The sequence below is a fragment of the Salvia splendens genome, chromosome 1, assembly GCF_004379255.2.
Source record: "Salvia splendens isolate huo1 chromosome 1, SspV2, whole genome shotgun sequence".
Lineage (NCBI taxonomy): Eukaryota > Viridiplantae > Streptophyta > Magnoliopsida > Lamiales > Lamiaceae > Salvia > Salvia splendens.
The window spans coordinates 8,453,343-8,479,711 of NC_056032.1; the positions used below are offsets into that span (position 1 = coordinate 8,453,343).

At 40.1% G+C, this 26,369-nt stretch overlaps 7 protein-coding genes across 12 annotated transcripts; 3 read left to right on the forward strand and 4 right to left on the reverse strand.

Moving 5' to 3' along the window:
• Nucleotides 1–3,922: 3,922 nt before the first annotated feature.
• Nucleotides 3,923–6,050, forward strand: LOC121811585. 2 transcript variants are annotated; one of them, XR_006052725.1, is made up of 2 exons: nt 3,923–5,041; nt 5,836–6,050. XR_006052725.1 is itself a non-coding variant. In XM_042212457.1 (2 exons), exon 1 carries the CDS (start codon nt 4,072–4,074, stop codon nt 4,642–4,644), a length of 573 nt encoding a protein of 190 aa, XP_042068391.1. In that variant the 5' UTR covers nt 3,923–4,071; the 3' UTR covers nt 4,645–4,681; nt 5,836–6,050. The 2 variants fall into 2 exon arrangements, 1 of the variants encoding a protein (XP_042068391.1); XM_042212457.1 differs by having other exon boundaries at nt 3,923–4,681.
• A 1,611-nt stretch (nt 6,051–7,661) lies between these two features.
• LOC121811567 (tetratricopeptide repeat domain-containing protein PYG7, chloroplastic-like) lies at nt 7,662–10,271 on the forward strand. Of its 2 annotated transcripts, none has more exons than XM_042212439.1 (5): nt 7,662–7,994; nt 9,030–9,084; nt 9,191–9,483; nt 9,575–9,721; nt 9,796–10,271. In XM_042212439.1, exons 1-5 carry the CDS (start codon nt 7,803–7,805, stop codon nt 10,087–10,089), a joined length of 981 nt encoding a protein of 326 aa, XP_042068373.1. In that variant the 5' UTR covers nt 7,662–7,802; the 3' UTR covers nt 10,090–10,271. The 2 variants fall into 2 exon arrangements, with proteins under 2 accessions (XP_042068373.1, XP_042068378.1); XM_042212444.1 differs by having other exon boundaries at nt 9,194–9,483.
• Nucleotides 10,272–11,005: 734 nt separating this feature from the next.
• LOC121811611 (protein SENSITIVE TO PROTON RHIZOTOXICITY 1-like) lies at nt 11,006–13,958 on the forward strand. The gene is made up of 2 exons (XM_042212485.1): nt 11,006–11,320; nt 12,284–13,958. The coding sequence occupies exon 2, from the start codon at nt 12,328–12,330 to the stop codon at nt 13,798–13,800; it is 1,473 nt and encodes a 490-aa protein (XP_042068419.1). The 5' UTR covers nt 11,006–11,320; nt 12,284–12,327; the 3' UTR covers nt 13,801–13,958.
• Nucleotides 13,959–14,018: 60 nt separating this feature from the next.
• On the reverse strand, nt 14,019–17,899 carry LOC121811597 (FHA domain-containing protein PS1-like). 2 transcript variants are annotated; one of them, XM_042212476.1, is made up of 7 exons: nt 17,509–17,899; nt 16,837–17,045; nt 16,116–16,766; nt 15,331–16,026; nt 14,901–15,144; nt 14,438–14,814; nt 14,019–14,353 (listed from the first exon to the last, which is right to left on the reverse strand). In XM_042212476.1, exons 1-7 carry the CDS (start codon nt 17,780–17,782, stop codon nt 14,114–14,116), a joined length of 2,691 nt encoding a protein of 896 aa, XP_042068410.1. In that variant the 5' UTR covers nt 17,783–17,899; the 3' UTR covers nt 14,019–14,113. The 2 variants fall into 2 exon arrangements, with proteins under 2 accessions (XP_042068410.1, XP_042068402.1); XM_042212468.1 differs by having other exon boundaries at nt 14,901–16,026.
• A 365-nt stretch (nt 17,900–18,264) lies between these two features.
• On the reverse strand, nt 18,265–19,209 carry LOC121761474 (LRR receptor-like serine/threonine-protein kinase EFR). Its single transcript, XM_042157434.1, has 3 exons — nt 18,898–19,209; nt 18,611–18,827; nt 18,265–18,497 (listed from the first exon to the last, which is right to left on the reverse strand). The coding sequence occupies exons 1-3, from the start codon at nt 19,207–19,209 to the stop codon at nt 18,325–18,327; spliced, it is 702 nt and encodes a 233-aa protein (XP_042013368.1). The 3' UTR covers nt 18,265–18,324.
• A 1,228-nt stretch (nt 19,210–20,437) lies between these two features.
• Nucleotides 20,438–21,502, reverse strand: LOC121762287 (probable leucine-rich repeat receptor-like protein kinase At1g35710). The gene is made up of 2 exons (XM_042158463.1): nt 21,062–21,502; nt 20,438–20,959 (listed from the first exon to the last, which is right to left on the reverse strand). Exons 1-2 carry the CDS (start codon nt 21,500–21,502, stop codon nt 20,438–20,440), a joined length of 963 nt encoding a protein of 320 aa, XP_042014397.1.
• Nucleotides 21,427–26,136, reverse strand: LOC121811620 (probable LRR receptor-like serine/threonine-protein kinase At3g47570). Of its 3 annotated transcripts, XM_042212503.1 has the most exons (6): nt 25,231–26,136; nt 24,906–24,977; nt 22,355–24,343; nt 22,133–22,263; nt 21,570–21,641; nt 21,427–21,480 (listed from the first exon to the last, which is right to left on the reverse strand). In XM_042212503.1, the coding sequence occupies exons 1-5, from the start codon at nt 26,132–26,134 to the stop codon at nt 21,573–21,575; spliced, it is 3,165 nt and encodes a 1,054-aa protein (XP_042068437.1). In that variant the 5' UTR covers nt 26,135–26,136; the 3' UTR covers nt 21,427–21,480; nt 21,570–21,572. The 3 variants fall into 3 exon arrangements, with proteins under 3 accessions (XP_042068437.1, XP_042068431.1, XP_042068447.1); XM_042212497.1 differs by lacking the exons at nt 21,427–21,480; nt 21,570–21,641 and having other exon boundaries at nt 21,650–22,263; XM_042212513.1 differs by lacking the exons at nt 21,427–21,480; nt 21,570–21,641 and having other exon boundaries at nt 22,163–22,300; nt 22,398–24,343.
• Nucleotides 26,137–26,369: the final 233 nt, after the last annotated feature.

Sequence of the window (26,369 nt, forward strand, 5' to 3'; positions counted from 1 at the left end):
CAATCAATCTCAAACAATTAATTCACTGTATACGTACATTGAAGTAAATATTTAGATTTTCCTTGAAAAATAACGTAGAAAGTTACTATAATTTTAATTTCTTAAAAAAAAAATTCTTAGAGAAAAATAAGTATATATATTTATATTGTTAAATTATTTAATAATCGAAGATACGTACTCCCTCCGTCCCACAATAAGAGTTACACTTTGTCATTTTGGTCTGTCCCATAATAAGAGTCACATTTCATTTTTACTATAAATGGTAAGCAGGTCTCACATTCCACTGACTCACTTCACTCATATTTTATTATAAAATAATATAAAAAAGTAGGTCTTATATTCCAATAACTTTTCTAACTCACTATTATTTACATTTTTTAAAATCCGTGTCCACAATAAGAGTAACTCTTATCGTGGGTGTCCGAGGGAGTGGACTAATATATAGGTCTATGACAGTTTATATGAACACACGTTTATATACTAGTATAATAAATATATTTAAAAATAAAATTATACGTTCTTTGACTGGTAATATTAATTTAATTATTAAAATATTTTTATTTACAAGTTAATTTATTTATAATATTTTAGATATTCTATTTATGTTCGAAGAAAATTGTATAATTATTTTCATATGTATGTAATGAATAAAATAAAAAACTTATACTTGCTCGAGATGATTTAGATAATTAAAATCTAGAAAAAATGATTTTAAAGATAATTATTCCGTATAAGATTTAAATAAATAGGTATTTTGTTTCTATCCCTTAAAAAATTAACCCTAAGTATTTATTCAAGGAACTAAAAGGGAACACCCTGAAATTTGAAGGGCCTCATTGCAAGTATTACAGATTAATCTGTGTAGAAACGTGGTTAACAATTGACACCCAAATAGATAAAGCGCGCAGCAGAAATCTTGAACATACCCATCTGAATGTCAATGGATGGTCATCTGCATATTACCAAACTTACCCAATTTATTTCTTTTCGCGACAGTCTATACCCCGCCAGAATTTATCATCTGCCGTCGTTAGTATCTGTCCCGAGTTCAAGAACGAAAAAGGCCGAATCTTGGAGAGTTATCAAGCCCCTGTTTTCAGCTGCAAATGGCGAGCAATCTTCTGTTCATGAAGAAGCGCTTTTGCCCCAGCTGCACAAGAATGGTGTTTTGAGTGTAAATGATGGTGGTAGTTGCTATAATAAGATGCCAAGGAAGAGGAGGGTGTTTTTCTTGGATGTGAATCCCTTGTGTTATAGAGGGAGCACTCCTAGTTTGGACTCTTTTGCTCATTGGATTTCTCTTTTCTTCTCCCAAGTCTGCCTCAATGACCTTGTTGTATGATACGAGTATATCTTCGGAAATATCTCTCATATCTTTATTATTATATTATCATATCTTTTCCATATAATTGTTATCTTATTCACCAAGTTAGGTTATTCATAGGAGTATTATAAATAGGACCTATTGTTATTCTCATAATTCAATCAACGAAATCATAATTATTGTCTTTTATCTTTATTTAGTTTTTCCGTTTAGAATTTCCGATTGTCGACAGAGCATAGTTTCTCTGCGACTTTCTTTATCTTTTTTCACTTGATAAGGGTCTTTCCCTTATCAATTGGTGCTTTCATTCGGTTCTCATCCTCCAAATTACCTCCATCATGTCATCCACTTATGCTGCCTATTACCATCACCAATTCGACTACCGTCAGCCGCAATTCGCCCACCACCCATCGCAACCCATATATCAGCCACCACACCATCCGATTGGATCATTAGATCTGCAACAATCCTATCCACAGGATAGGCACTTCCACCCACAATATCATCCCTACCGGGCCCAACAGCCCACTTGCTGGGACCCGCCATGGGTGCGCACGCAGCAGAGTTCTTCGACCTATGATCAGTCGCCGCCTCACAACCCGTACCTCGCCTATGGTGAAGCGACATACAGAACCCCAATAATCCTGACCTCATGGCTCGATCGTTCTCCCCTGCCCAACTGGCTGCCGTAAACGATTACAACGAGAAGTTACGTGTGTATAGATTGGACCAAGCCGCCCTGCTCGCCCGTGTGACCGCTTGGTTTGAGGAGAACACTGATGATGAGAATATAACTGAGGAGAACATTGATAACACTTTCACGATGGTATTGAGTGCGGATGTTCCTAAAGACATTCACGATGTTCCCCACAACATCACCGATGTTGCCATCAACACTGCTGTCGGGGTAGATGTGAGCGATGAAATTGAACAGAGTGAAGGATCTCAAGACGAGGCATGTGAGATGTCGCTTGCAGAGTCAAGACTGTGGCCGCTGAACCCCGCTCTACAGACAACTCCACCCTTCCTCAACCAGCAGCCTGTTGCTGCCTCCGATGGGCATCCACCGAGCCTCTACTCAGCACCTAGCAACCCTAAATTCAGTTATGACTCCCTAGAACTAATTGCTGATGTTACTGGTGCATCAAAAAAACCTTGCCCAATAACTACAATTGATCAACTACTTGACCGAGATCACGTTGGAGCGGAAGGGGTATTTTTAGATGATGAAGAGAAGGTTGGAATTTTGACAGTAGCGCTAGAGTGCATGCCAACTGGACCGGATTACTGGGCGACAACCTACATTTCTGATGTCAATGCACTTATGATTTATTGTCCACGACGACTGAGATGCTCAACTGTTTGGTGTGCATTTGATCCAGGAGGGAATAGCCCGCCAAAGTGTATGTTTGCGATGCTTTTCATTGTGTTGTGGGTCCCACCTTGAGGACAAGGTGGATTTTAACCGTGGGGGAGTTGATACGAGTATATCTTCGGAAATATCTTCGGAAATATCTCTCATATCTTTATTATTATATTATCATATCTTTTCCATATAATTGTTATCTTATTCACCAAGTTAGGTTATTCATAGGAGTATTATAAATAGGACCTATTGTTATTCTCATAATTCAATCAACGAAATCATAATTATTGTCTTTTATCTTTATTTAGTTTTTCCGTTTAGAATTTCCGATTGTCGACAGAGCATAGTTTCTCTGCGACTTTCTTTATCTTTTTTCACTTGATAAGGGTCTTTCCCTTATCGCCGGGACCATGGACGCCGTTGGAGGGCTTGCAGAGTTCTGGGGAAACACTTGCAGAGCAGATCTCGGGAGTACCTTGTTTTCCCTCAACATCTCCGATGTTGCCATCAACACTGCTGTCGGGGTAGATGTGAGCGATGAAATTGAACAGAGTGAAGGATCTCAAGACGAGGCATGTGAGATGTCGCTTGCAGAGTTAAGGCCGTGGCCGCTGAACCCCGCTCTACAGACAACTCCACCCTTCCTCAACCAGCAGCCTGTTGCTGCCTCCGATGGGCATCCACCGAGCCTCTACTCAGCACCTAGCAACCCTAAATTCAGTTATGACTCCCTAGAACTAATTGCTGATGTTACTGGTGCATCAAAAAAACCTTGCCCAATAACTACAATTGATCAACTACTTGACCGAGATCACGTTGGAGCGGAAGGGGTATTTTTAGATGATGAAGAGAAGGTTGGAATTTTGACAGTAGCGCTAGAGTGCATGCCAACTGGACCGGATTACTGGGCGACAACCTACATTTCTGATGTCAATGCACTTATGATTTATTGTCTACGACGACTGAGATGCTCAACTGTTTGGTGTGCATTTGATCCAGGAGGGAATAGCCCGCCAAAGTGTATGTTCGCGATGCTTTTCATTGTGTTGTGGGTCCCACCTTGAGGAAAAGGTGGATTTTAACCGTGGGGGAGTTGATACGAGTATATCTTCGGAAATATCTCTCATATCTTTATTATTATATTATCATATCTTTTCCATATAATTGTTATCTTATTCACCAAGTTAGGTTATTCATAGGAGTATTATAAATAGGACCTATTGTTATTCTCATAATTCAATCAACGAAATCATAATTATTGTCTTTTATCTTTATTTAGTTTTTCCGTTTAGAATTTCCGATTGTCGACAGAGCATAGTTTCTCTGCGACTTTCTTTATCTTTTTTCACTTGATAAGGGTCTTTCCCTTATCGCCGGGACCATGGACGCCGTTGGAGGGCTTGCAGAGTTCTGGGGAAACACTTGCAGAGCAGATCTCGGGAGTACCTTGTTTTCCCTCAACATCTCCGATGTTGCCATCAACACTGCTGTCGGGGTAGATGTGAGCGATGAAATTGAACAGAGTGAAGGATCTCAAGACGAGGCATGTGAGATGTCGCTTGCAGAGTCAAGGCCGTGGCCGCTGAACCCCGCTCTACAGACAACTCCACCCTTCCTCAACCAGCAGCCTGTTGCTGCCTCCGATGGGCATCCACCGAGCCTCTACTCAGCACCTAGCAACCCTAAATTCAGTTATGACTCCCTAGAACTAATTGCTGATGTTACTGGTGCATCAAAAAAACCTTGCCCAATAACTACAATTGATCAACTACTTGACCGAGATCACGTTGGAGCGGAATGGGTATTTTTAGATGATGAAGAGAAGGTTGGAATTTTGACAGTAGCGCTAGAGTGCATGCCAACTGGACCGGATTACTGGGCGACAACCTACATTTCTGATGTCAATGCACTTATGATTTATTGTCCACGACGACTGAGATGCTCAACTGTTTGATGTGCATTTGATCCAGGAGGGAATAGCCCGCCAAAGTGTATGTTCGCGATGCTTTTCATTGTGTTGTGGGTCCCACCTTGAGGACAAGGTGGATTTTAACCGTGGAGGAGTTGATACGAGTATATCTTCGGAAATATCTCTCATATCTTTATTATTATATTATCATATCTTTTCCATATAATTGTTATCTTATTCACCAAGTTAGGTTATTCATAGGAGTATTATAAATAGGACCTATTGTTATTCTCATAATTCAATCAATGAAATCATAATTATTGTCTTTTATCTTTATTTAGTTTTTCCGTTTATAATTTCCGATTGTCGACAGGGCACGGTTTCTCTGCGACTTTCTTTATCTTTTTCACTTGATAAGGGTCTTTCCCTTATCATTGTAGCTGTAAGTCCCTTATCTTTGTGCGTGTGTGTGTGGAGAGAGAGAGAGTAAATGCTCCTTGTGTGTAAACTGGTAAAAAGGCTGCATCTTGATTACCTGCTTGGAATGTGTATGTGTTGTGTGGTGTGTGTGTGTGTGTGTGAGAGAGAGAGAGAGAGAGAGAGTAAATGCTTCTTTGTATGTAAACTGGTAACAACGCCGCATCTTGATGATCTGCTTGGTATGCGGATTAGAGAGTGATAGAGGAAATGCATATAAACTGGTAAAAAGGCTGCATCTTGATTACCTGCTTGGTATATGGATAATTATGCATTTCTTTATGTATATATTGTTTTATACTCTGTTGGCTTGTTTATATGTAATGGATGGAAGGATATTTGAGGTCAAATGCAACTCTTCTAATTAGCAATAGCATATCACTAATGGTGGTGGTAGTATAGTTTCTTTAAGTTCAATGGAGTTCAAAGAATGTTGAGTTGATCGAGTTTTTTCTCTAGATATCATCTACTATATACTTTCTTGAAGTTCAATAGGTTTCCGTTTTTGGTGGGATTCATGTAGTTGCGGCGAGTTTGGTGCCAATTGTTGAGTTGATTTGGCTTTATCTTTAGTTATCATCTGTTTCTCGTTGGACATATGTATTGAACTTGTGTAGTTATGCCGAATTTAGTATCCAATGGTGTGTGCTACGATGCAATACTCGGTGTGATTTTCCTTCCATGTATGAACATGGTGAAGGTGGTTTTTGCTACTATCATATTCATAACCGAAAAGAGAACTATCTACTTCGTGTATAGGTCCTTGATGGTGAAGGTGGCAATGAGTACAGAAGGCAACTACTACCATCATACAAAACAAATAGGAAAAAGATGTTGCAGCAATTCCCAGCTGCTGAAAGGTCTATAACGGCTTCTATTGGAAGATCGAAGAAACTAGTCATGGACGTTCTATGTTCCGGTGAATACTTTTAGAGTAAGAATGAAAAGTATTGAATTCTGACTTTTACAAGATATGCAGGTTGTGAAGATTGAAGGGCACGAGGCAGATGATGTTGTCGCAACACTTGTGCATCAGGTGCTGAATAAGGGATATCGAGCTGTGATAGCTTCTCCAGACAAGGATTTCAAGCAACTCATTTCAGAAGATGTTCAGATGGTTATACCTGTGCAAGAATTGAAGAGATGGTCGTTTTACACGTTAAAACACTACATCACTCAATACAACTGTGATCCACAATCTGATTTGAGCTTAAGTAAGTACTCCATCTATCACTCATTTTTAGTTGCTATAAAACAAGTTTTTCATCTGAAGGCTGTATGCTGTGGTTGTTATCGTGCCTATCTGTCCTATTAGCCTTGACCACCCATACATGAACTTACTGTGTCAAACACAAGAGAAAAACAAGAAGCAAACTGCAGTATTTCATTAAAAGTTTTATTGCAGGATGCATTTTGGGAGATGAAATAGATGGTGTTCCCGGTATCCAGCATCTCGTTCCTGGTTTTGGTCGTAAGACTGCTCTAAAGCTTGTGAAAAAACACAGGTCTTTGGAGAGTTTACTTAGTGCTGCGAGCGTGAGATCCATAGGAAGACAATATGCTCAGGAGGCACTAACAAAATATGCTGATTTTCTTCGAAACAATTATGAACTTCTTTCTTTAATTTAAAGAGGTTGTAATTCATTTGAAGTTACTGTTATTTTCTTTCCGATTGTCATTTCTGTCTGCATATTTTCAATTTTTGATGCTCATATTTACAAAAAAAATACAGGGATGTAAATATCCAGATTGAGGAGCAGTGGCTGGTCACTAGGAGATGGTATTCGATCAAACAAGTAGTAACGTGCACAGTTTCTTCTGTAAGGTAAGCTCCACACATCCATCTCTTAAGAATATGCAACCTGTAAACTCTCTTGTTCTTTCTCAGGTATGCATGTAACGAACACCAAGAAACGAAGCTCCGGGGGGCAGTAGTTGGGTGTGAACATAAAAGCAGCCTGCCTTGATCTTCATACACAGGAATATCCCATGTGAGAATGTGCATACAAATAATTATCTGGGCTATTTCTTGGAGAAATTTTAGCTACAAACTATAGTTACAGATCAATATTTATACATTTCACATTACTTCTGATAGAGATGTGGAGTATTTTCTTTTACTCTGTCTAGAGTAAAAGAAAAAAGAAGGCTTCTCTGTCTAGAGTGTTGAGCTTGCTGTCTTTTTTTTAGAGTATGGAGTCGATACTAATTTCTTAAAAATGCATTTTTGTTGCTCTCTGCAAAGAAAAAATGAAAAAGAAAAATAATGGGCATCAAAAGTGGAGGCCCAGGCGAGGCTAACCACAAATATATTGATACTGAAAAATATATGACACAAAAAAAAAGACAATGAAAGAAATCAAATAGACAGAAATATTAACATAATTATTTGCATAAATAAAAACAATAAAGATAGAAAAAAAATGGTTAATTACATCAAATTCTGAGCCTTCTTTATAAAAAATTCCAACTAAAAAAATGAAGAAAAATCCATCATAGTAAAAGCAGGAAATTGGCGGGACCCACGGGTTCGGTTGAATGTTTAGATAATAAAACTGTGAACTTTATCTTCAAATCAACGCAGTGAAGCAAGAGATTTTTCTTGAATGATGTTAGCGATAACCCAACAGATTGGTTCTTGATGCTTCCAAGATTCAATCTTTTTCACATAAAACTAACGGAGAAGCTAAGAAATAGCATAATTTTAGATATAGGTGGAGAAGAGAATGCTAATCCACTGCAGTTCACCGTTGCTACAGTATGAGAGCACGGCCATTTTTGTCCCAAGTTTGAAGCCAAGAAACAAATCTCAGTGTCCCATTTCCTGCCATTTTTCGATCGTCCGCAGTTACGAAGCGTCTCTTTTTGGTCTTTCAAGAAAGCCCATAAAGAAATTCATCCCCAAACTGTCTCTGCAGGTGCCCCTTTCTTTCTATCTCTTGCTCTGTGTGTCAGTGTGTGTGTGTGAGTGAGTGAGTGTGTCTGTGTGGTTTGGGATGGAATGAGTTGCAGTAGCTTTTTGAGTAATTTGTAGTATTGTACTTTTTTGGTAATATGTTTGATCTCTACAATATTGGGATCTTTGATTGTTCTTTTTGCCGCAATAACTACCTTAACAAGATTGAATTTTGCTAAAGTCATTGGTGTTTCAAGGAAGAACTCCACTTTAGTTATCAATTATGTTTATGATAGTCTAAGTCTGAGAAATCTTAAAAGTAAATTGTGTGTGTGTGTGTGTGTGTGTATTGGAGATGGGAGTGGTTAAGTTGTAGTAGCTCCTGAGTCCTGACAATGAAGCTAGCTTAGTTGATAAGACGTTCCCTCCAACCAATAGGTTGGGGTTCAAGTCACCAGGTTACATAATAAAGAACCATCATTGATCATCTTTAAAAAAGTTATACTCCTCCTCATTAGCTTTTTGAGGTTTGTACATGTTTTTTTATGAGTTTTTTGTACTTGCATCTTGATATCAATAATCATATGATCTTTGATTGATTTTTTTGCCACAATAACTACTTTAGGAAACTTGAACTCAAGTGATTGGTGTTTCTTGGAAAAATCCAGTTTAGTTATCAACTATATCCAAATGATAATCTGAATGTGAGAATTTTTAATGCAAAAAGTGTGTGTATGTGTTGTTGGGAAAGAGAGTTTCAAAAGCTTCTCTTTAGACTTTTGAGAAGATACTACAATATTAGTATGATATTATTGATTATTCATTTCGCCTCAATAACTGAGATTACATTATTTTGCTTACTTGGAATATCCCAATTTTAATTGTAAGAGATCCAAGTTTGAGAGATCTTAATGCAAAGTAAAGCTTCTCATTCAAGGGTGGTGGTTGTTTCTTGCAGAGTCTATGTTGGCATCGTTCTAGACATATTTGTATATCAATCTACTGAAGCAATGTGATCATGGTTTATGAACTAATAATTGGCCATTTCTGAACATAGGTTCTTGGAAAGGTAGCAAGGAATTCTTCAACATTGTCCTTTAGAAAAGACGAAGGTGATTACTATTTCGTGTTACTAGTGACCTTCTCTTTCGCTGCAATCAACTTCTGTCTAGCTAGAAATTATCACCTGTATCTTGTTTTTACTATGTTCATTTTCAGAAGTCTCACGGAAGCTATGGATTCGAGAGGAGGATAGAGTAGAAGCAGGGCATTCCTTTCTCATTTCCACTGTTTTCTGCTCGTCGGTTTCATGGCTGGCACTTGTTCAAGTGGCGCAAGCGAGTGAGGGAGTAAAAGCAAATGCAGTATACGAGGTCGGGGAGCTGTTTGAATTGGGAATCCAGCTTTCCTACTTGCTTTTGCTTCTAGCTTTACTTGGAGCCGGGACCTTCTTTGTGCTCCGTCAAGTCCTTGTGCGTAGAGAGCTCGATCTTTCTGCAAAAGAACTACAAGTAAGCTCGAATAGTTTATGCATCCCAAACATGTGCGAAAACCTGAGATTAAAGAAGCTCGTTTCTGTGCTTCGTTCATTACATTATGCAGGAGCAAGTTAGAAGTGGTGATGCTAGTGCAACGGAGTTATTCGAGCTTGGAGCTGTGATGTTGAGAAGAAAGTTTTATCCAGCCGCGACCAAGTACCTCCTTCAAGCAATTGAGAAATGGGATGGGGACGATCAAGATCTTGCTCAAGTACGCGGCTTACCTCAATCTCCTCTCCACCATCTAATCATCGCTGACTCTTCAGTCTGTGCCTTGTTTTCCAGGTCTACAACGCCCTAGGTGTGACCTATGTTCGTGATGAGAAAGTCGAGAAGGGCATTGCTCAGTTTCTGAACGCAGTCAAGCTCCAACCGGGATATGTCACGGCCTGGAACAACCTTGGTGACGCCTATGAGAAGACCAACGACCTCAAGTCCGCGCTCAAGGCGTTCGAAGAAGTCCTGCTCTTCGACCCCAACAACACGGTTGCTCGTCCTCGGAGGGACGACCTCAAGGCGAAAGTCGACATGTATAGAGGCGTGCCGGTGAATGTGAAGACCAAGAAGAAAGGAACATAAGCATAAGCTTGTTTTAGACACAGTTTTTCAGTCTTGGTTAATTTGCTATTTTTTGTTGCTTGTTTTTCACATACTGAGATTTTGGCAATTCAAATGTGGAGGGATGATTAATATTGGCTGTTGACTTTATGTTTATCATTTTTTAAGAGGGTAATGGGATCAATATTGCTCCCTTCAGTTTAGTATCATGATTTTTTACATACCAATGTATATAGGAGTATGAAAATATTGCGATTTAATTGGGGTTGCTTTGAAATTCAAGAAAGTGCACTTGGAGGAATAAATAAATAAATAAGCTATGAAAACTCCAATGTCACAACGGACTGAATATTTATTCTCATTATTTTTAGTGGACAAAAAGTTTCATGCCTAAAAATACTTAGTCGATAGAGTAAGTGAATTTGTAATGGTAGGTTTGAATATGGAACGCAGCCATAATTGAAATTTTTAGAAAAGGCATGTCATACTAAAATACTAAAAACGAAAGATGTGGCCGTAATTAAAAATAATCAAATTTATGGTTTTTTATTATTGAGTATATTAATTTTCTAAACATCCACGAACTCTATACTAAATATATGACACGACTTATTTATTTACTTTATCCTTTATTCAATCAAATACAACAAAGCACACTTTCAATTCAAATTACATTTCATTACAAGAATCGATGTAGAAGAGAAGGCATCCAAAGTTGGTTGGAAGATTTCCACTCCCATCTCCCAAGACAAGATCGTAATAATTTCCACTCCCATCTCCCATCGAATGCTGGCAGCCGCAGTGTGGGAGTTTCACCACTGTGGTGGCTCCTTGTGTGCTGGTTACCAGTGTAAGTTCCTCCCACCTAATGGGCCGCTGAGGTACCGTGTTTGAACCCCTCCATAGCGATGTCGGGCCGGGTTATGGGGGCGCCTGGGGTGAGCGAATCACCTTTTTGTCCCTAAGATCGTAATAATTTCACTTTCTAACAAAGTTATGATGAACAGATTATTCATATACAGAATACAAAGAGTAAGTACTCTTGATTTCGATTACAGTGGCCCCAAAAAGTATCAATTTTTATCTGATAGGTATATGAGAAACAAGTGGTGGCAGTGTCACAGAGGAAGACAGACATGACTGGACTTCTACGAAGCCGCACACACCAAAATAAAATAATACTACTATAAAATAAATATAGAAAATCAGAATAGCCCCATTCTCATTTTGCATCTGGGTTCTGTTTAATCTGGTGAGTTTTCCTATCTATTTTTTTTCTCTCTTCTGCAAACAATTGGATCAGTACTTTTCTGCTACTGTTTATTTGGTTCTTGATTATATGGTTTGATTCTTTTGTTCTTGAATTTCATGTTTGTTCTTGATTTGTAAGCTTTGATTCTTGAATTTCTTTGTTGTGAGCTGAATCCCTAGATTTGATTGACAAAAGGAATTAGGATGTGATACTGTGAGTTATCTGAGAATGTTGGGAACTAATAATAAGTAATCTTTTTATCTTTTGAAGAATCAAAAGTAATCTCTGTTTGTTTGGTGCTTTGAGATTTCTTGCAGCTGGGAAAGGAAAATAATTAAGTATTAAAGTAAATGAAAAAGAGATTCTTGAACTCCTCTTGTTTATGGTTGTAAGAATTAGGAATAGTTGGAAAGGTGCAAATTAAGTTTCAGCAAATTTACTTTATTGGTCGTCACCTTGTAGCTTGGGAGGAGAAATCAATGAGTGCATAAGTTCTATAGACTATAGGTTCCTAATTAGTAATCAGTACTACAAGAAAATATTTAGATTCACCAGAAGTACTTTACTACTTGCTCTTTATCTAGTTTTGTTTTGGGGAGCTGATTTTAGGTCATTTTGTTCTAATTAGGAATAATTGGGAAAAATTGTAGAGCTTCAACTTTATAGTGTATATTTTGTGGATATGAACATCCCTGCACTATATAGAGAATAGCAAATAGATTAGTAGCTTTTCTCGAAGCTTTTCTTGCTCGTCTTTCTTGTCGTTCCTCGCCAATTTGAAAATGACTGCTGCTTTGTATCCCTGAAAAGCTTGAAATTGATACTGCTTTTGGTTGTGTAAAGTCGCTGAGGCATGCTTGTCGTGTTTTGAATTCATTGTCCTTAATTACATGTGTTCGTTCTTGGTTAGTTTATCACCTGACTTCTGCTGAAGCTCTTGCACCTTTCCAAACCTGGTTGCAGTTTTAAAATCTCCCAAGTTGATTCTTGCAAATTCTAAACTCAAAATGGACCCCGACGAGAGGCTATGTACAGAAACATGGGCAAAGTCCTCATCGGGGCTGGACACTCATTCAAATAACCCATCTCTCACAGATTTTGATAGACATCAGAAGAAGTGGGAAGAATCCTCGTTTGATAGACATGGAGTAAGGACCTCCGGCCAACAACTTTCTGGTTCCAAACGCCCATTGGCATGTGACACTGATAGCCAGATGCAAATGAACAATCTTCAAGGTAAGCAGATACAAGAGGCTCCCAATATGCAGAACTGGGATCCGAAGGCAATGCTGAGCAATCTCTCGTTTTTGGAGAAGAAGATTCACCAGCTACAGGATTTGGTGCAGTTGGTTATCGGGCGCAGAGGCCAAGCTATGAGCCAAGCTGACGAGATCTTGGCTCAGCAACAGCAGCTTATCACGGCTGATCTCACCTCGATTATAGTTCAGTTGATATCCACTGCGGGGAGCCTTCTCCCATCTGTGAAGAACTCAGAGAGTTTGAGTAGCCAGCTAGGGCAATTTGGTGGAATGATGAGTCAAGCAGCAGGAGTTTCGGATAATGTTGTTCATAACAATGCAAACAAGATGGAGGATCACCATGATCCAACTGGCGGTCTTGAGGAACATACTATGAAGAGTGATGATGAGACCGAAGAAGGAGAGAATCTCCCTCCCGGCTCATATGAGATCCTGCAGCTCGAGAAGGAGGAGATTCTTGCACCTCACACCCATTTCTGCACGATCTGCGGTAAGGGGTTTAAGAGAGATGCCAATCTGCGGATGCACATGAGAGGCCATGGCGATGAGTACAAGACTCCAGCTGCTCTAGCTAAGCCACATAAGGAATCGAGCTCGGATCCGGTCCTCATCAAGAGGTATTCCTGCCCTTACGTTGGCTGCAAGCGCAACAAGGATCACAAGAAGTTTCAGCCTCTAAAGACGATTTTATGTGTAAAGAACCACTACAAGAGAACCCACTGTGACAAGAACTACACCTGCAGCCGCTGCCACACCAAGAAATTCTCGGTCATTGCAGATCTGAAAACGCATGAGAAGCATTGTGGGAGAGATCAGTGGCTTTGCTCATGTGGGACGACCTTCTCTAGGAAGGACAAGCTCTTCGGTCACATTGCCCTCTTTCAAGGCCACACTCCGGCTATCCCTCTCGAAGAGGCTGGGCCGTCTGATCAAGGGCAAAGCAGCGTTGAAGCAGCAAACAAAGTCGAACAACTAGACTTCAGCTACAAGTTAGACGATCCAGGTAGAAGCGTGTGTCAAGGCTTAATGGAGGTAGAAGGGTCTGGAGAGGATCCAGCAACCTATTTCTCGCCTTTGGGCTTTGATACAAGTAATATGGCCAGTTATCAAGAATTCCCTCGGCATCTATTTGAGGATGCAGAGAGTTCCTTCTCATTCCTTCTATCTTGTGATGACTCTCCGAAGAATGGAAGGTATGCCGCTCCAAATGATCTTGAATGAGGTGTTCTCGTTCTTTATTAATGTAGTTTTAAAGTACTGTGTATCAATGCATTAGTTCTTTGACATCAAATAAATTTTTCTGTAGAATCGTTTCCATGGTGATCTACCCATCCATTGCTGTTCCTTTTATCATCAATGAAAAAAGCATATTAATTCAATATTTTGCAGATTCTTGTCGTTTTAATGTATTCACTATTCATAATTGCTTTATGGAAACATATCAAATTTGGTAACGCAAGACTCCCAAATATAGTAACAATTTAACATACATTGAGAAATTGAGAAGCGCTCAATAACTTTCAAGTCAAACTGCCTAAGCTCTCATCTTTCTGAAATTGGAGTTGTGCAGTAGTATCAGCTTCAAACCTTTAGCCCCGTCTCCCGATTTCGTGGCTTTCTTCGTGGGACTCGGGTAGTATTTCTCCTTAAGGATAGTATCATCCACACAAGTCCATGCAGGCCCTCTTGGAGAGCTATCTGAATACAAAAACCTCGCCGAGAAAGGGTTGACAAGACTGCCACGAAACTCTCTCACTGTCTCGCAGATGATACCCTGCAATGAAACATAATCACTGAGGCATGTTTCAAGTTCAAACGACTGTTCAGAGGAACTGTATATGTATAGAAATGTGCTTACCTCGGCCATGGATTTGATCTTTAAAGTAACATCATCACTGAGAAGGACAAGTTGTCCATCCATGGCTTGCTTGAAGAGGATAGCAGATTCGAGGATGTGGTCTGCAGCAGTTGGAGTGATGATTTCTTGCAGAGTATAGGGAGAGAAAGGGATAGAGCCGACGGAGAACGCGCCTTTCTCCTCACTGAACGAGTGAGCAGATGCAGCAGCAGGCGGAGTTGGTGGGACGAGCCTGCCCTCGTCTGCTGAGCTCTGCACGTGAATCCACCACGCTGTTGAAGCCATACACTCCTCGATCCATTGCAACGCTGCAGAGGCCTCCGTCATTCTTGACAGGAAACTAGCACGTCTCACCATGCAGTCGAGCTCCCTCAAAACTGAGATTCAGAAAGGTATCCATCATTAATCTAAATCAAAGAAAAGTTTCCATTTTTACAAAGGACAAATTTTAGATCCATCTTACCAATTCTTGGAATGACCAATGAGGTCCCTCGAAGACCTCTCAACAGCTGCAGCTCCCTCCTTGACTTCTTGTTTAGCAGACAACCAGTGTCTACTACAATAATCCACCTGTTCCCTCTCGCCTTGGAGTAATCGACACATCGGCTTTCTCTCACTGTGCATTCACGTACTGGAGGTGTCGGTGTGGACTTATCATCACCAGTGGAAACCACAGGCAGCGGAAGAAAAGGTTGCCTTTCTGCTTCCTTCCCTTTGAAAGCAGAGCTTTCTGATTTACGTTCTTGTAAAATGCCGCAGCTAGCCACAGGCAGCGGAAGAAAAGGTTCCGTTTCTGCTTTCTTCCCTTTGAAAACAGAGCTATCTGGTTTACGTTCCTGTAAAATGCCTCGGCTATCCACAGGCAGCGGAAGAAAAGGTTCCCTTTCTGCTGCCTTCCCTTTGAAAGCAGAGCTTTCTGATTTACGTTCCTGTAAAATGCTGCGGCTAGCTTTCTTCAAGGGAGAAGGTTTGTGCAAGTTCAGGCGCCTAACCACTTGAGAGCTCCCGACATTCTTGATGGACCTGAGCAGATAACTGTTCGGAGTCGTATTCTCTTCATCTGAACCGAAAATTTCTTCATCTGAGATTGATTCGCTCTTCAAAGCTTCATCGAATTTGCTTCCCAAGGATCTGACCAGGCAGGAATCAGGAGAAGCGTTCTCCTTGTCCGGTGTGAAGATCCCTTCATCCTTATTAGGACTAGCACCACATTGATCTTTCACCATTGATTTGTTCGCACGGTCTTCAACGAGAAGTGATCTGATCTGTGCGCTCATATGAATGTTCGTGCAGATTGCCTTGCTTCTGCTGGTTCTGATCTTGACATCCTCGAATTTACCCCTCCTCGACCAAATATTCATACCTAACCTTTTCTCCGAGTTCATCACAGAAGCCTCCATAGTTTCTGCTAATGGCATATGGCCTTTCTGAATGCTTGAGAAAACAATCTCATTGATGTGTATCTCAGGCGAATTGACAGTCTCCGCTTCATCTTCTGGCCGTGGAGGCATTGTTGCCTCGTCACATAACAGCGTATCCTCCATAGTTTCACCTAAATCATCCTTGTGAAGCAATAAACCATCCCCATCCTGAAAACTCAAAAACAGAAAGCAAAAAAAGATTAAATTTTGACATTTCCAGAAAACCACATTCTTGACCAAGTTCTCGACCATTTTACCTGCTTCCACACCCCTCCTGCTCCTTCATCACATGAAAATGACATATCCAGTGATAACAGCTGGCCACGGGAGATTTCATTTTCATTGCTGAACATTTCAGGCTCTTCATTTTCGTTGCTGAATATTTCAGGCGCTTCATGTTCATTGCAGAACATTTCAGGCGTTTCATTTTCATTGCTGAACATTTCAGGCCCTTCATTTTCATTGCTGAACATTTCAGACCCTTCATTTTCGTTGCTGAACATTGCAGGCGCTTCATTTTCGTTACTGAACATTTCAGGCCCTTCATTTTCGTTGCTGAACATTTCAGGTCCTTCATTTTCGTTGCTGAACATTGCAGGCGCTTCATTTTCGTTGCTGAACATTTCAGGCCCTTCATTTTCATTGCTGAACATTTCAGGCCCTTCATTTTCGTTGCTGAACATTGCAGGCGCTTCATTTTCATTGCTGAGCATTTCAGGCGCTTCATTTTCCTTACTGAGCATTTCAGGCGCTTCATTTTCGTTGCTGAACATTTCAGGCGAGCGAGCGTTCTCTACTTCTTGCACAGCCAAACCTAGATCCGCCTCAGAAAATTGCCACCCTAGAGCTTCTATTTCATTACCCAGATCCTGGCCCCATTCATTTTCACGAGGCAGACAATTCTCATCCTGAAAACCAGGTACCAAATTAGTATAATCAAACAACCCAATAAGAACATCATGTAGACTTGAAACCTACCTGATCTGCTACTGGTGTTTCTTCATCGACGGTATCCAACTCATCCAGCTGAGGTGCAAACAGGTTGTTTACCTCATACGCATAGCTGATTGGAACCCAGTCTAGTCTATACAATCTACTAGACTCCCCTAGCTTCAGCGTGTCACCCCGAACTAGTTCCATCGTGACACCCGGCTCGATTCTTTTCCCAGAGATGTAAGTCCCATGTACTGATTCAAGAAAGGAAACAGCTCAATAAAGAACACAGAAGAAATCCAATGCAACAATCAAACATTCATCCACATTGGATTGAATAGACACCACCATCGCATCTATACACAAACTGTAGTGTTAGATTGCTTCACACTATACAAATAAATTAGGGCTATCATTTCAAGAATTTATGAACAAAAATCACAGAGCTAATCAAGGTTGGGAGCGCACACACACCAATAACAAGATTTTGACCTAAATTAGATAGATTAGACACACAATAAAGTTCTACAGCCGAAATTTTCGATCAAAATCGAAATAATTTTTTGTTCTGAAAAAAACAGAGCTGCTGAAGATTGCAAAAGGTTCGATTCAATAAAAGGGTTTCTAGACAAGTCGCAAAAACTCGAGACCGTCAAATTACACAAAAATGTTATATATGTAATCAACTCCACACACAAACACGCAGTGGAGGTTTACCGGAGGATAAATCGGTGACGGAAAGAGATCGAGAAGAGGGTTTCGAGTGAATGCGGAGATGGAATCTGCTGATACTCGGGTGCTCCACCTTTATATTGCAATCGGGGTGCCTCCCCACTAGCAATATCTCTTCAAGACCCGCCGTGGAAGACGAAGAAATAGGGGGAGGGTTATCTAAAACGAAGATGTTCTTCAATACACAACCATTCTTCAAGACTGTGAAAACTGGAATTTCTCTCTCCTTCGGCTGCACTTGTTCTTGATTCTCCGCCATTGTAGAGAGTGGATGACCTCCAGCGATTGTGGTGTGTGAAAAATGTTTTTTTTTTTATTTTGTGGTTTCTTGGAGTGGAAATGCAAGGAGAAATATAGTTGGGAATTTGAATTGAACTATTTGAAAATGGTTTCCGTTGGAAATTTATGACGCCGTGAATATTAATACTCCCATTTTTGGTATCCACTAACAATTTTACCAAATTCACGATTCTATAATTGAAATTTGATAATTTTCTATAATTGAACCACACCGTAAGAAATAGTAGACCTTTTCCCAACTAGATAACAGTATCTTTAATTAAAAATATTTTTACAAATGACAAAATAGTTGAAGTATGTGATTGTGATTAATATACGAAGCCATCGTCTCAAGTAACGGTAATTGCATGTTGTTGACCCACTCTTCTTACAACTTTAGCCTTGATCTTCTTCAGAGTGGATGCTACTTCGATCCTTTCATTTGGTAAAACGGCTAAACATTTCATTGCCAATTCAAATACTGATACTATCCAATTATGCTTCTTGCTGAAATGACCATCTTCATGCTTGATTGATGCCATTTGCTTCTAATGCTCCACTTACCCCCTCCTTCAAGCTCATCTCCTCATTGAACATATCATCTGTAGGCTTCTTTCTTGTGAACATCTCCAACAACAATATTCCAAAACTGTATACATCAGCACTCGTCGACACTTTCCCTTCCGATCCATACTCTAATAATTGTAATCATAGTTCATCATTACCAAATAATCAATTCATATGCCAACACATGCATAGTACGGAAAAAAATCAAAATTTTACTAGTATACAATTTCAAAAACATTACCTGGTGCTGCATAACCGACCGTAGCCAAGGTTTTAGTTTGAACCATAGCTTCCTCTTCCACAAAAAGCTTCGCAATACCAAAATCAGCAACACGAGCGGTCATGTCTTCATCGAGCAACACATTGCTTGGCTTTATATCGCAATGCACGATTGGGAATGTGTTGCCATGGTGAAGATATTCCAGAGCTAACGCAACATCTATTGAGATATTCAACAACTGTAGAATATGTTGCCATGAATTCAAGAATCAACCCTTTGAATTCCATATCGGTACAACAACCAATTACTCGAACTAAGTTCCTGTGTCGAATGGTGCTAAGTATTCTACTTTCTGTTTCGAAGCTCTTGTTAGCTCCTTCTAACTCTACATTGAACACCTTAACTGCAAAATTCATCCCATCAGAAAATGCTCCTTTGAAGACCGAACCAAAGCTTTCTCTTCCAAGTAGATTTGTCTCGCTAAAAGAATCCGTTCCCCGCAAAAGCTCATTGTTTGAAGTTACTCTCCAAGCAACACCTACCCAAGTATCAACTGGAACTGCTAGTTTTACATGCTTCCGCCGTATTATGAGAAAAACAACAATGATCACTAAAACCATATTGGGTTACAAACCCATCCCACATCGGATGAGGGAGGGAAGTTGGAAGGTGTATATAATTCCTGTCCAACTCCAATTAGTTTGAGGTCTTTTGGGAGTGACCCAAAAATAAATCCGTGCGGGCTTGACCCAAAGCGGACAATATCAAACTAAAGCCGTGCGGGCTTGACCCAAAGCGGACAATATCAAACTAATGTTGCAGTCGACGATCCTAACAAGTGGTATCAGAGCCCAGGTGGCTATGGGTTGTGCCTGGATGAGCCCCGGTTAGGGCCGGGCCCTGAAGGACTCAAAGCTAGAGTCGGGCCCAGGATGACCCAGGGGCCAGGGCTGGAACGACCCATGTTCGTGTCGACTGCGTTCCCGATGTGGTCTCGGTTTGAGGGGAGGTTTGTTGGGGTACAAACCCATCCCACATCGGATGAGGGAGGGAAGTTGGAAGGTGTATATAATTTCTGTCCAACCCCAATTAGTTTGAGGCCTTTTGGGAGTGACCCAAAAACAAATCCGTGCGGGCTTGACCCAAAGCGGACAATATCAAACTAATGTTGCAGTCGACGATCCTAACAAGTGGTATCAGAGCCCAGGTGGCTATGGGTTGTGCCTGGATGAGCCCCGGTTAGGGTCGGGCCCTGAAGGACTCAAAGCTAGAGTCGGGCCCAGGATGACCCAGGGGCCAGGGCTGGAACGACCCATGTTCGTGTCGACTGCGTTCCCGATGTGGTCTCGGTTTGAGGGGAGGTTTGTTGGGGTACAAACCCATCCCACATCGGATGAGGGAGGGAAGTTGGAAGGTGTATATAATTTCTGTCCAACCCCAATTAGTTTGAGGCCTTTTGGGAGTGACCCAAAAACAAATCCGTGCGGGCTTGACCCAAAGCGGACAATATCAAACTAATGTTGCAGTCGACGATCTTAACAAACCATAGCCGAAACAAGAGGGGGTAGAATATACTTCACTAAACGAGTAGGGCTCTTTGATCTCGATCCTCCATCAATATCTAAGCAAGGTGGCACTTTAATCTTTGTGCACCACACATACCAGAGTTGTGAAGAAATGATTCAGCTGTAAAGTTAGCAAAAACACCTCCATTTGGAATCTCCCCTTCCAATCTGTTGTAAGACACATTAAGATATTCCAAGAATCTGAGGTCTTGTAAAGATTTAGGTATCACTCCAGAAAGACTGTTGTTAGTTAAATCCACTAACAACAAGCCTTTGATGTTTCCTAGTGATTGAGGAATGGATCCTCCAAAGTTAGATACTCCAACGATTCACAACCTTCGATTGTGCTGTGAATATCACCGGAAAATAGATTAGAGGAGAAATCCATTTGGTTGATGGCCTTAAATTTTTCAATCTGTGGTGAGATTTGACCTCCCAAATAGTTTGAGGACAAGTTTAGAAAGACAAGGTCTTTTAGATCCCAGAAACTGGAAGGTAGGTTGGAATTTAACTTGTTTGATCCAAACTCAATCCGTCTTAACGACTGCATTTCACCCACACATTCTGGTATTGAGCCCTCGATCTCATTGCTTATCAAGTACACCTCCGAGAGACTAGTCATCTGGCAAAGACTAATCGGGATATGCCCTTCCAACTGATTATTAGCAAGGACTAATCTCCCAAGTTCTTTCAAATTTCCTAGTGTTGTTGGAATTGATCCACTCAACTGATTGTCATTGAAGATCAAAGTCACCAAACCTGTCAAGTTTCCAATCTCAGAAGAAATGACACCTCCCATACTCGTCTGAGATGCAGAAAAAAACTCAAGGACTGAGATAGATTCCCAATGGAAGCAGGGAGAACACCACTGAGTGGATTTTCAGCCACATAAATAAACTTGAGATACTGAGTGAGAATTAGTTAAAGAGTCAAGAAATTCCAGCTCTTGAGTTGGGGATTTTGCTTCTGTCAGATTATTTTTAGCAAGCGATATTCGAGTTAAGAGGCGTAAACTAGACAGGTTTGGAATGTATCCGGTGAATGAATTGGCTTGCAAGTTCAAGTAAGTGAGCTGAGAAGCATTGTTGATAGAGGTTGGAATACGGCCGCTGAGACTGTTATTTTGTAAAGCTAGTTGTGGAAGATTGAAGAGTGTGAGGCCGATGTTCGAAGGAAGAGTACCAGAAAACTCATTGTATGAAAGGTCTAATTGTTGCAAGGTTGATATGTTGAAGAAGCCAGGTGGGATAGTGCCAAATAACAAATTATCTGTAAGAATGAGGTTACTAAGGGATGGCAAATGAGAAAGCTCTTGTGGTATTTTGGCTGTCACAGTTGAAAGATTCATCAGTCAAATTTGTCGGAATAATTTCTTGACTTTTAGGATAACAAAGATCTGAACATATTAACAATACCTGTCAAGTGATTTGCACCAAGTTGTAAAATTTTGAGGGAAGTGAGGTTTCCAAGTTCCTTTGGTATGCTACCTGTTTTATCAAACCAAACCACTAAATTAATATTTGATATACTTTTCCACAATGGACTAAGGTCAAAGAGTATAATTTCCAAATTGAATTATTATTCTTAAAGTAATAGTCTGTCTGCCCCTTTGGCTTTTATTTGATATACTCCCTACTTTTCCACAATCGACTAAAGTCAAAGAGTAACGGCTAGAGAAAGAAATTAAGTGTTTATTCTTGGTTCAATACAATAAGTTATGATCTCAAGTAATAGTAATGACATGTTGTCTGCCCCTTTGGGTTTGGCCAGCCACCACTTTGGCTTTTAATTTTTTCAAAGTGGCTACCACTTGAATCATATCCATTCTTTCATGAGGTAAAATAGCTAAACATTTGATTGCTAATTCAAAAATAGATGTCACGTGTTCCTTTTTTGCAATGAAATGGCCATCTTCTTCTGAAAGAATACCATAGGCCAACACTTGATCGATTGCATTCGCTTCTAATGCTTCACTCACCCATTCCTTCAAGCTCACTTCCCCATCAAACATATCATCCGTCGGCTTCCTTCTAGTAAACATCTCCAATAACATCATTCCAAAACTATATACATCAGCACTTGTCGACACTTTCCCTTCCGATCCATACTCTAATTATCATCAAATAACCAATTCATATGAGAATACCTACAAACATATAGACCAAAAAAGTGAAAATGTTAAAAAATTTCAAACCATCACCTGGTGCTGCATAACCAATAGTAGCCAAGGTTTTAGTTTGAACCATAGCCTCCCCTTCCTCAAAAAGCTTTGAAATACCAAAATCAGCAACACGAGCACCCATGTTCTCATCGACCAACACATTGCTTGGCTTTATATCACAATGCACAACCGGGAATGTATAGCCATGATGAAGATACTCCAGAGCTAACGCAACATCTATCGAGATATTCAACAACTGTGGAATATCTACACAATAGTTGTCCGAGTATAACCATTTCTCCAAGCTTCCATTCGGCATGAATTCAAGAATCAACCCTTTGAATTCCATATTGGTACAACAACCAATTACTCGAACTAAGTTCCTGTGTCGAATATTGCTCAATATTCTACTTTCAACTTCGAAGCTCTTGCTACCGCCTTCCAATTCTAAATTGAACACCTTCACAGCAAAACTCAGTCCATCTTTAAACACCCCTCTAAATACAGAACCAAAGCTTCCTCTCCCAAGCATATTCGTCTCGCTAAAGGAATCTGTTGCTCGTGAGAGTTCAATGTACGAGATTTTTCTCCAAGGATTACCTAATGAAGTGTCCACTGGAATTGCTACTTTAAAATGCTTCCATCGTCTTATGAGTAACACTACAACGACCACTACGACGATAGCTGAAACTAGAGGAGGCAAAATGTACTTCATTAGTCGAGCAACACTCTTCGATTTTGATCCTCCTTCAACTTCTACACAACGCGGCACTTCAAATCTTGCTGCTCCGCAAAGAGCAGAGTTGTGAACAAACGATAGAGGAGTAAAGTTAGCAAAATGGTTCGTGCTTGGAATTTCCCCTTCCAATTTGTTGTAAGATACATTGAAATGCTCCAAGAATCTGAGATCTTGTAAAGATTTGGGTATCAATCCAGAAAAACTGTTATTAGATAAATCCAATGTTGTCAAGCCTTTCATATTTCCCAACGACTGAGGAATGGATCCTCCAAAGTTATTGTTTGACAAAGTTAGGGCTGCTAATGATTGGCAACCATCAATCGAGCTGGGAATATCACCGGAAAATAGATTTAAGGATAAATCTATTTGGTTGATCACCTTCAGATTTCCGATATTAGGTGAAATCTGACCGCTCAAATAGTTCGAGGACAAGTTGAGATCAACTAGGTCTTTGAGATCCCAGAAATTGGAAGGTATGGTAAAATTCAACTTGTTTGATCCAAAATCAATCTTTCTTAGCGATTGCATTTCACCGAAACATTCCGGTATTGGACCTTTCAGCTCGTTGTTGCTCACTAACACCTCCGCCAAACTACTCATCATGCAAAGATCAATGGGAATAGATCCTTGCAATTGATTGTCAGCAAGGAGTAATCTCCCGAGTTTCTTCAAATTTCCTATTGTTGAAGGAATTGATCCATTTAACTGATTGTCTCCCAAGCTTAAGGCCGTCAAATTGATCAAGTTTCCGATCTGGGAAGGAATGACACCTCTAATACCAGTTCCATACGCATGGAAAAGCTCAAGAGATTGTGACAAATTCCCAACGGAATTAGGAAGAACAGCTCTTAATGGATTATTTGATATTTCAATAATGTTGATATATTGAGAATTGGTTAGTGAAGTGAGAAAGTCCATATCATGAGTTGAGGTCAAGTTGTTGTCGCTGAGGACAAACATGGATAAAAGGTTTAGGTTAGCCAAAGTAGGGATGGGGCCGGAGAATGAGTTTGATTGCAAGATTAAGACTTGGAGGAGAGAAGCGTTGTTGATAGAGGCAGGGATGGGGCCGGTGAGGCGGTTGTTTTGTAAAGCGAGGTGGTAGAGATTGGGAAGTGTAAGCCCCATGTCGGAAGGAAGAGTGCCGGAAAACTTGTTGTATGAAAGGCTTAGCAATTGCAAGGTTGACATGTTGAAGATGGCGGGTGGGATAGGGCCGGATAAGGAGTTATTGAACACACGGATTACTATTACAGATGTCAAACTGGATAGCTCTTTCGGTAATTCGCCTGCCATCCACAAATGGAAACAATTTAAGTTTTATCAAAATTATTACTCTAATTTTTATATTTTTTAATTAAACTAAAATGTCACATCGGAATAATTTACGAAAAACTATTCATCAAAGTGTCAAGTGTAAACACAAAGAAAAATTGAGCTAGTGTACAAAAAAGGTGATCCGGTGAAGCCCATGGTTGACTAATTTTATGTCTTGACACTGAAAAGTGAAGAATACTTGATTGCCAATTTTGGTAAAAAAAAATTTGTTTGACTAAATAAAATGCATTGGATATTTCATGTTGACTACTATGTTTTGACAGTTGACAGTGACACTGAGATGTGGCTATTACCTAGTATAAAAAATAGTAAAAAATGCATTGGATTTTTCAATTTAGAGGAGGTGTTAGGTTTTCAAGATAAAATCTAAATTGAGTTGTGAGATTATTTTAGTCATAGGGTTATTCATCTAGGATTGAGTTGTTGGGTTGAATCTCATGAACCAAACACACTACAAATTTAATCTCGGATACAATCTTGCAAAGCGAACACCCCAGAGAGTACATACCATACCTATCAAATGATTATTTTCCAGATTCAGCACCGTCAGAGAAGAGAGGTTCCCAACTTGCTTTGGTATTCTGCCTGAAATAGAGCAAATTACCAAATCATATGGATTTACATTTAAAATTTAATCAAGTGATAAAAAATTAAACGGTCTAATATTTTAGAGATTTTAACTATTTTATTCCATATTCTTCTTAGAAAAAAAAATATTATCAACATCAATAATTACATAATTAAAATTAATTAGCATACTCAAAATACAGGTTTCCATTATTCTTGAATAAAAAATATCGCACTCTTAATTACGTAGTAATTAATTTAGAAGTGATACCTTGGAATTGATTTTCCCATAGATACAGCCCCCTTAGCATACTCAAACTCCCAATTTCACTCGGGATTTCGCCTTTGAAATTATTCCTTTGCAGTTGCAGTAGCTCAAGCTCTCTGCATTTCCCTATATTTCTTGGAATCTCCCCGTCAAGTTGGTTCTCATACACAGTGAATCTTCTCAATCTTGAAGTACCACTGCAAATATTGTCTGGGAGCTTTCCCGACAGCCTATTTTCTCCAAAATTGACGACCATCAACGAAGAAATATTAAAGAGAGAATATGGTATGGATCCCCACAGCTGATTTCCTAGCACACTAACTCTTTCAAGTGAAGAAAGGCCACCAATCTCAACAGGGATGTTTCCATCAAGAGCATTGAAGCTCAGATTCAGACTCTGAAGCCTCGAGCTATTGAATAAAGAAGCAGGGATTCCGCCGGAGAACATGTTTTCCGAGAGATTCATGTGGCGGAGCTCGGATAAGGCTCCGAGCCACGGCGGAATATCTCCGGTGAAGTTGTTGGCCGCGAGGTTTATCTCCTGCAGGCGTCGCAGGTTGGACAGCTCAGTTGGTAAGACGCCCCCGAAATTGTTTGAGGGGATGTTTAAAACTCGGAGGAACGTTAGGTTTCCGAGATGTGGAGCGATGGTTCCGCGGAGGCCGAGGCCGGGGAGGTTTAGGGCGGTGACGCGGTGGTGTTTTGGGCTGCAGGAGACACCATTCCATTCACAAGTAGGTGTTTTTGTGGACCAGTTGTTGAGGAAGGTGGAAGAGGTGATGGAGTTTTTGAAGGCAATGAGAGATAGTTGATCAGTGGTGAGATTGGAGAGTGATTGGGAGGATGTGAGGGAAAAGGTGTTTGATATGAATACTAAAATAGCAATGTGGAATAGGGAAGACTCCATAGATGGTGTGGTTTATGTTAATGGTGTATTGGGGTGTGTGTGTTTATGATATTTATAGATATGGAATAGTAGTTGGTGAAGTCTAAAATTAATACACAAACAAAACAAAGAGCAAGTTGGTTTGTATTTTGAACAATGATTGATTTCTGTGTTCAGATTTGAGATAACTGATGAACTTGCAGCTCTCTCTCTTTATCTATTATGTGGAATTGTTTGAATATGAAAAAAAATATTG

Excerpts from the sequence above, each read along its gene's own strand:
- LOC121811585 (XM_042212457.1), top strand. The coding sequence starts at position 4,072 with ATGGACGCCGTTGGAGGGCTTGCAGAGTTCTGGGGAAACACTTGCAGA.
- LOC121811567 (XM_042212439.1), top strand. The coding sequence starts at position 7,803 with ATGCTAATCCACTGCAGTTCACCGTTGCTACAGTATGAGAGCACGGCC. Across the intron at positions 9,085-9,190 it reads GTCCTTTAGAAAAGACGAAG|AAGTCTCACGGAAGCTATGG; the intron begins GTGATTACTATT and ends GTTCATTTTCAG. Across the intron at positions 9,722-9,795 it reads ACGATCAAGATCTTGCTCAA|GTCTACAACGCCCTAGGTGT; the intron begins GTACGCGGCTTA and ends CTTGTTTTCCAG.
- LOC121811611 (XM_042212485.1), top strand. The coding sequence starts at position 12,328 with ATGGACCCCGACGAGAGGCTATGTACAGAAACATGGGCAAAGTCCTCA.
- LOC121811597 (XM_042212468.1), bottom strand. The coding sequence starts at position 17,782 with ATGGCGGAGAATCAAGAACAAGTGCAGCCGAAGGAGAGAGAAATTCCA. Across the intron at positions 14,815-14,900 it reads ATTGGTCATTCCAAGAATTG|TTTTGAGGGAGCTCGACTGC; the intron begins GTAAGATGGATC and ends TCTGAATCTCAG. Across the intron at positions 14,354-14,437 it reads AGATCAAATCCATGGCCGAG|GGTATCATCTGCGAGACAGT; the intron begins GTAAGCACATTT and ends GTTTCATTGCAG.
- LOC121761474 (XM_042157434.1), bottom strand. The coding sequence starts at position 19,209 with ATGGTTTTAGTGATCATTGTTGTTTTTCTCATAATACGGCGGAAGCAT. Across the intron at positions 18,828-18,897 it reads GACACAGGAACTTAGTTCGA|TTGTTGAATATCTCAATAGA; the intron begins GTAATTGGTTGT and ends CATATTCTACAG. Across the intron at positions 18,498-18,610 it reads GGTCGGTTATGCAGCACCAG|AGTATGGATCGGAAGGGAAA; the intron begins GTAATGTTTTTG and ends TACAATTATTAG.
- LOC121762287 (XM_042158463.1), bottom strand. The coding sequence starts at position 21,502 with ATGAATCTTTCAACTGTGACAGCCAAAATACCACAAGAGCTTTCTCAT. Across the intron at positions 20,960-21,061 it reads CTTTAACTAATTCTCACTCA|ACGAGTATGGGAGGTGTCAT; the intron begins GTATCTCAAGTT and ends TCTGCATCTCAG.
- LOC121811620 (XM_042212497.1), bottom strand. The coding sequence starts at position 26,134 with ATGGAGTCTTCCCTATTCCACATTGCTATTTTAGTATTCATATCAAAC. Across the intron at positions 24,978-25,230 it reads ATGGGAAAATCAATTCCAAG|GCAGAATACCAAAGCAAGTT; the intron begins GTATCACTTCTA and ends GCTCTATTTCAG. Across the intron at positions 24,344-24,905 it reads GGAAAATAATCATTTGATAG|GCGAATTACCGAAAGAGCTA; the intron begins GTATGGTATGTA and ends TGTGGATGGCAG.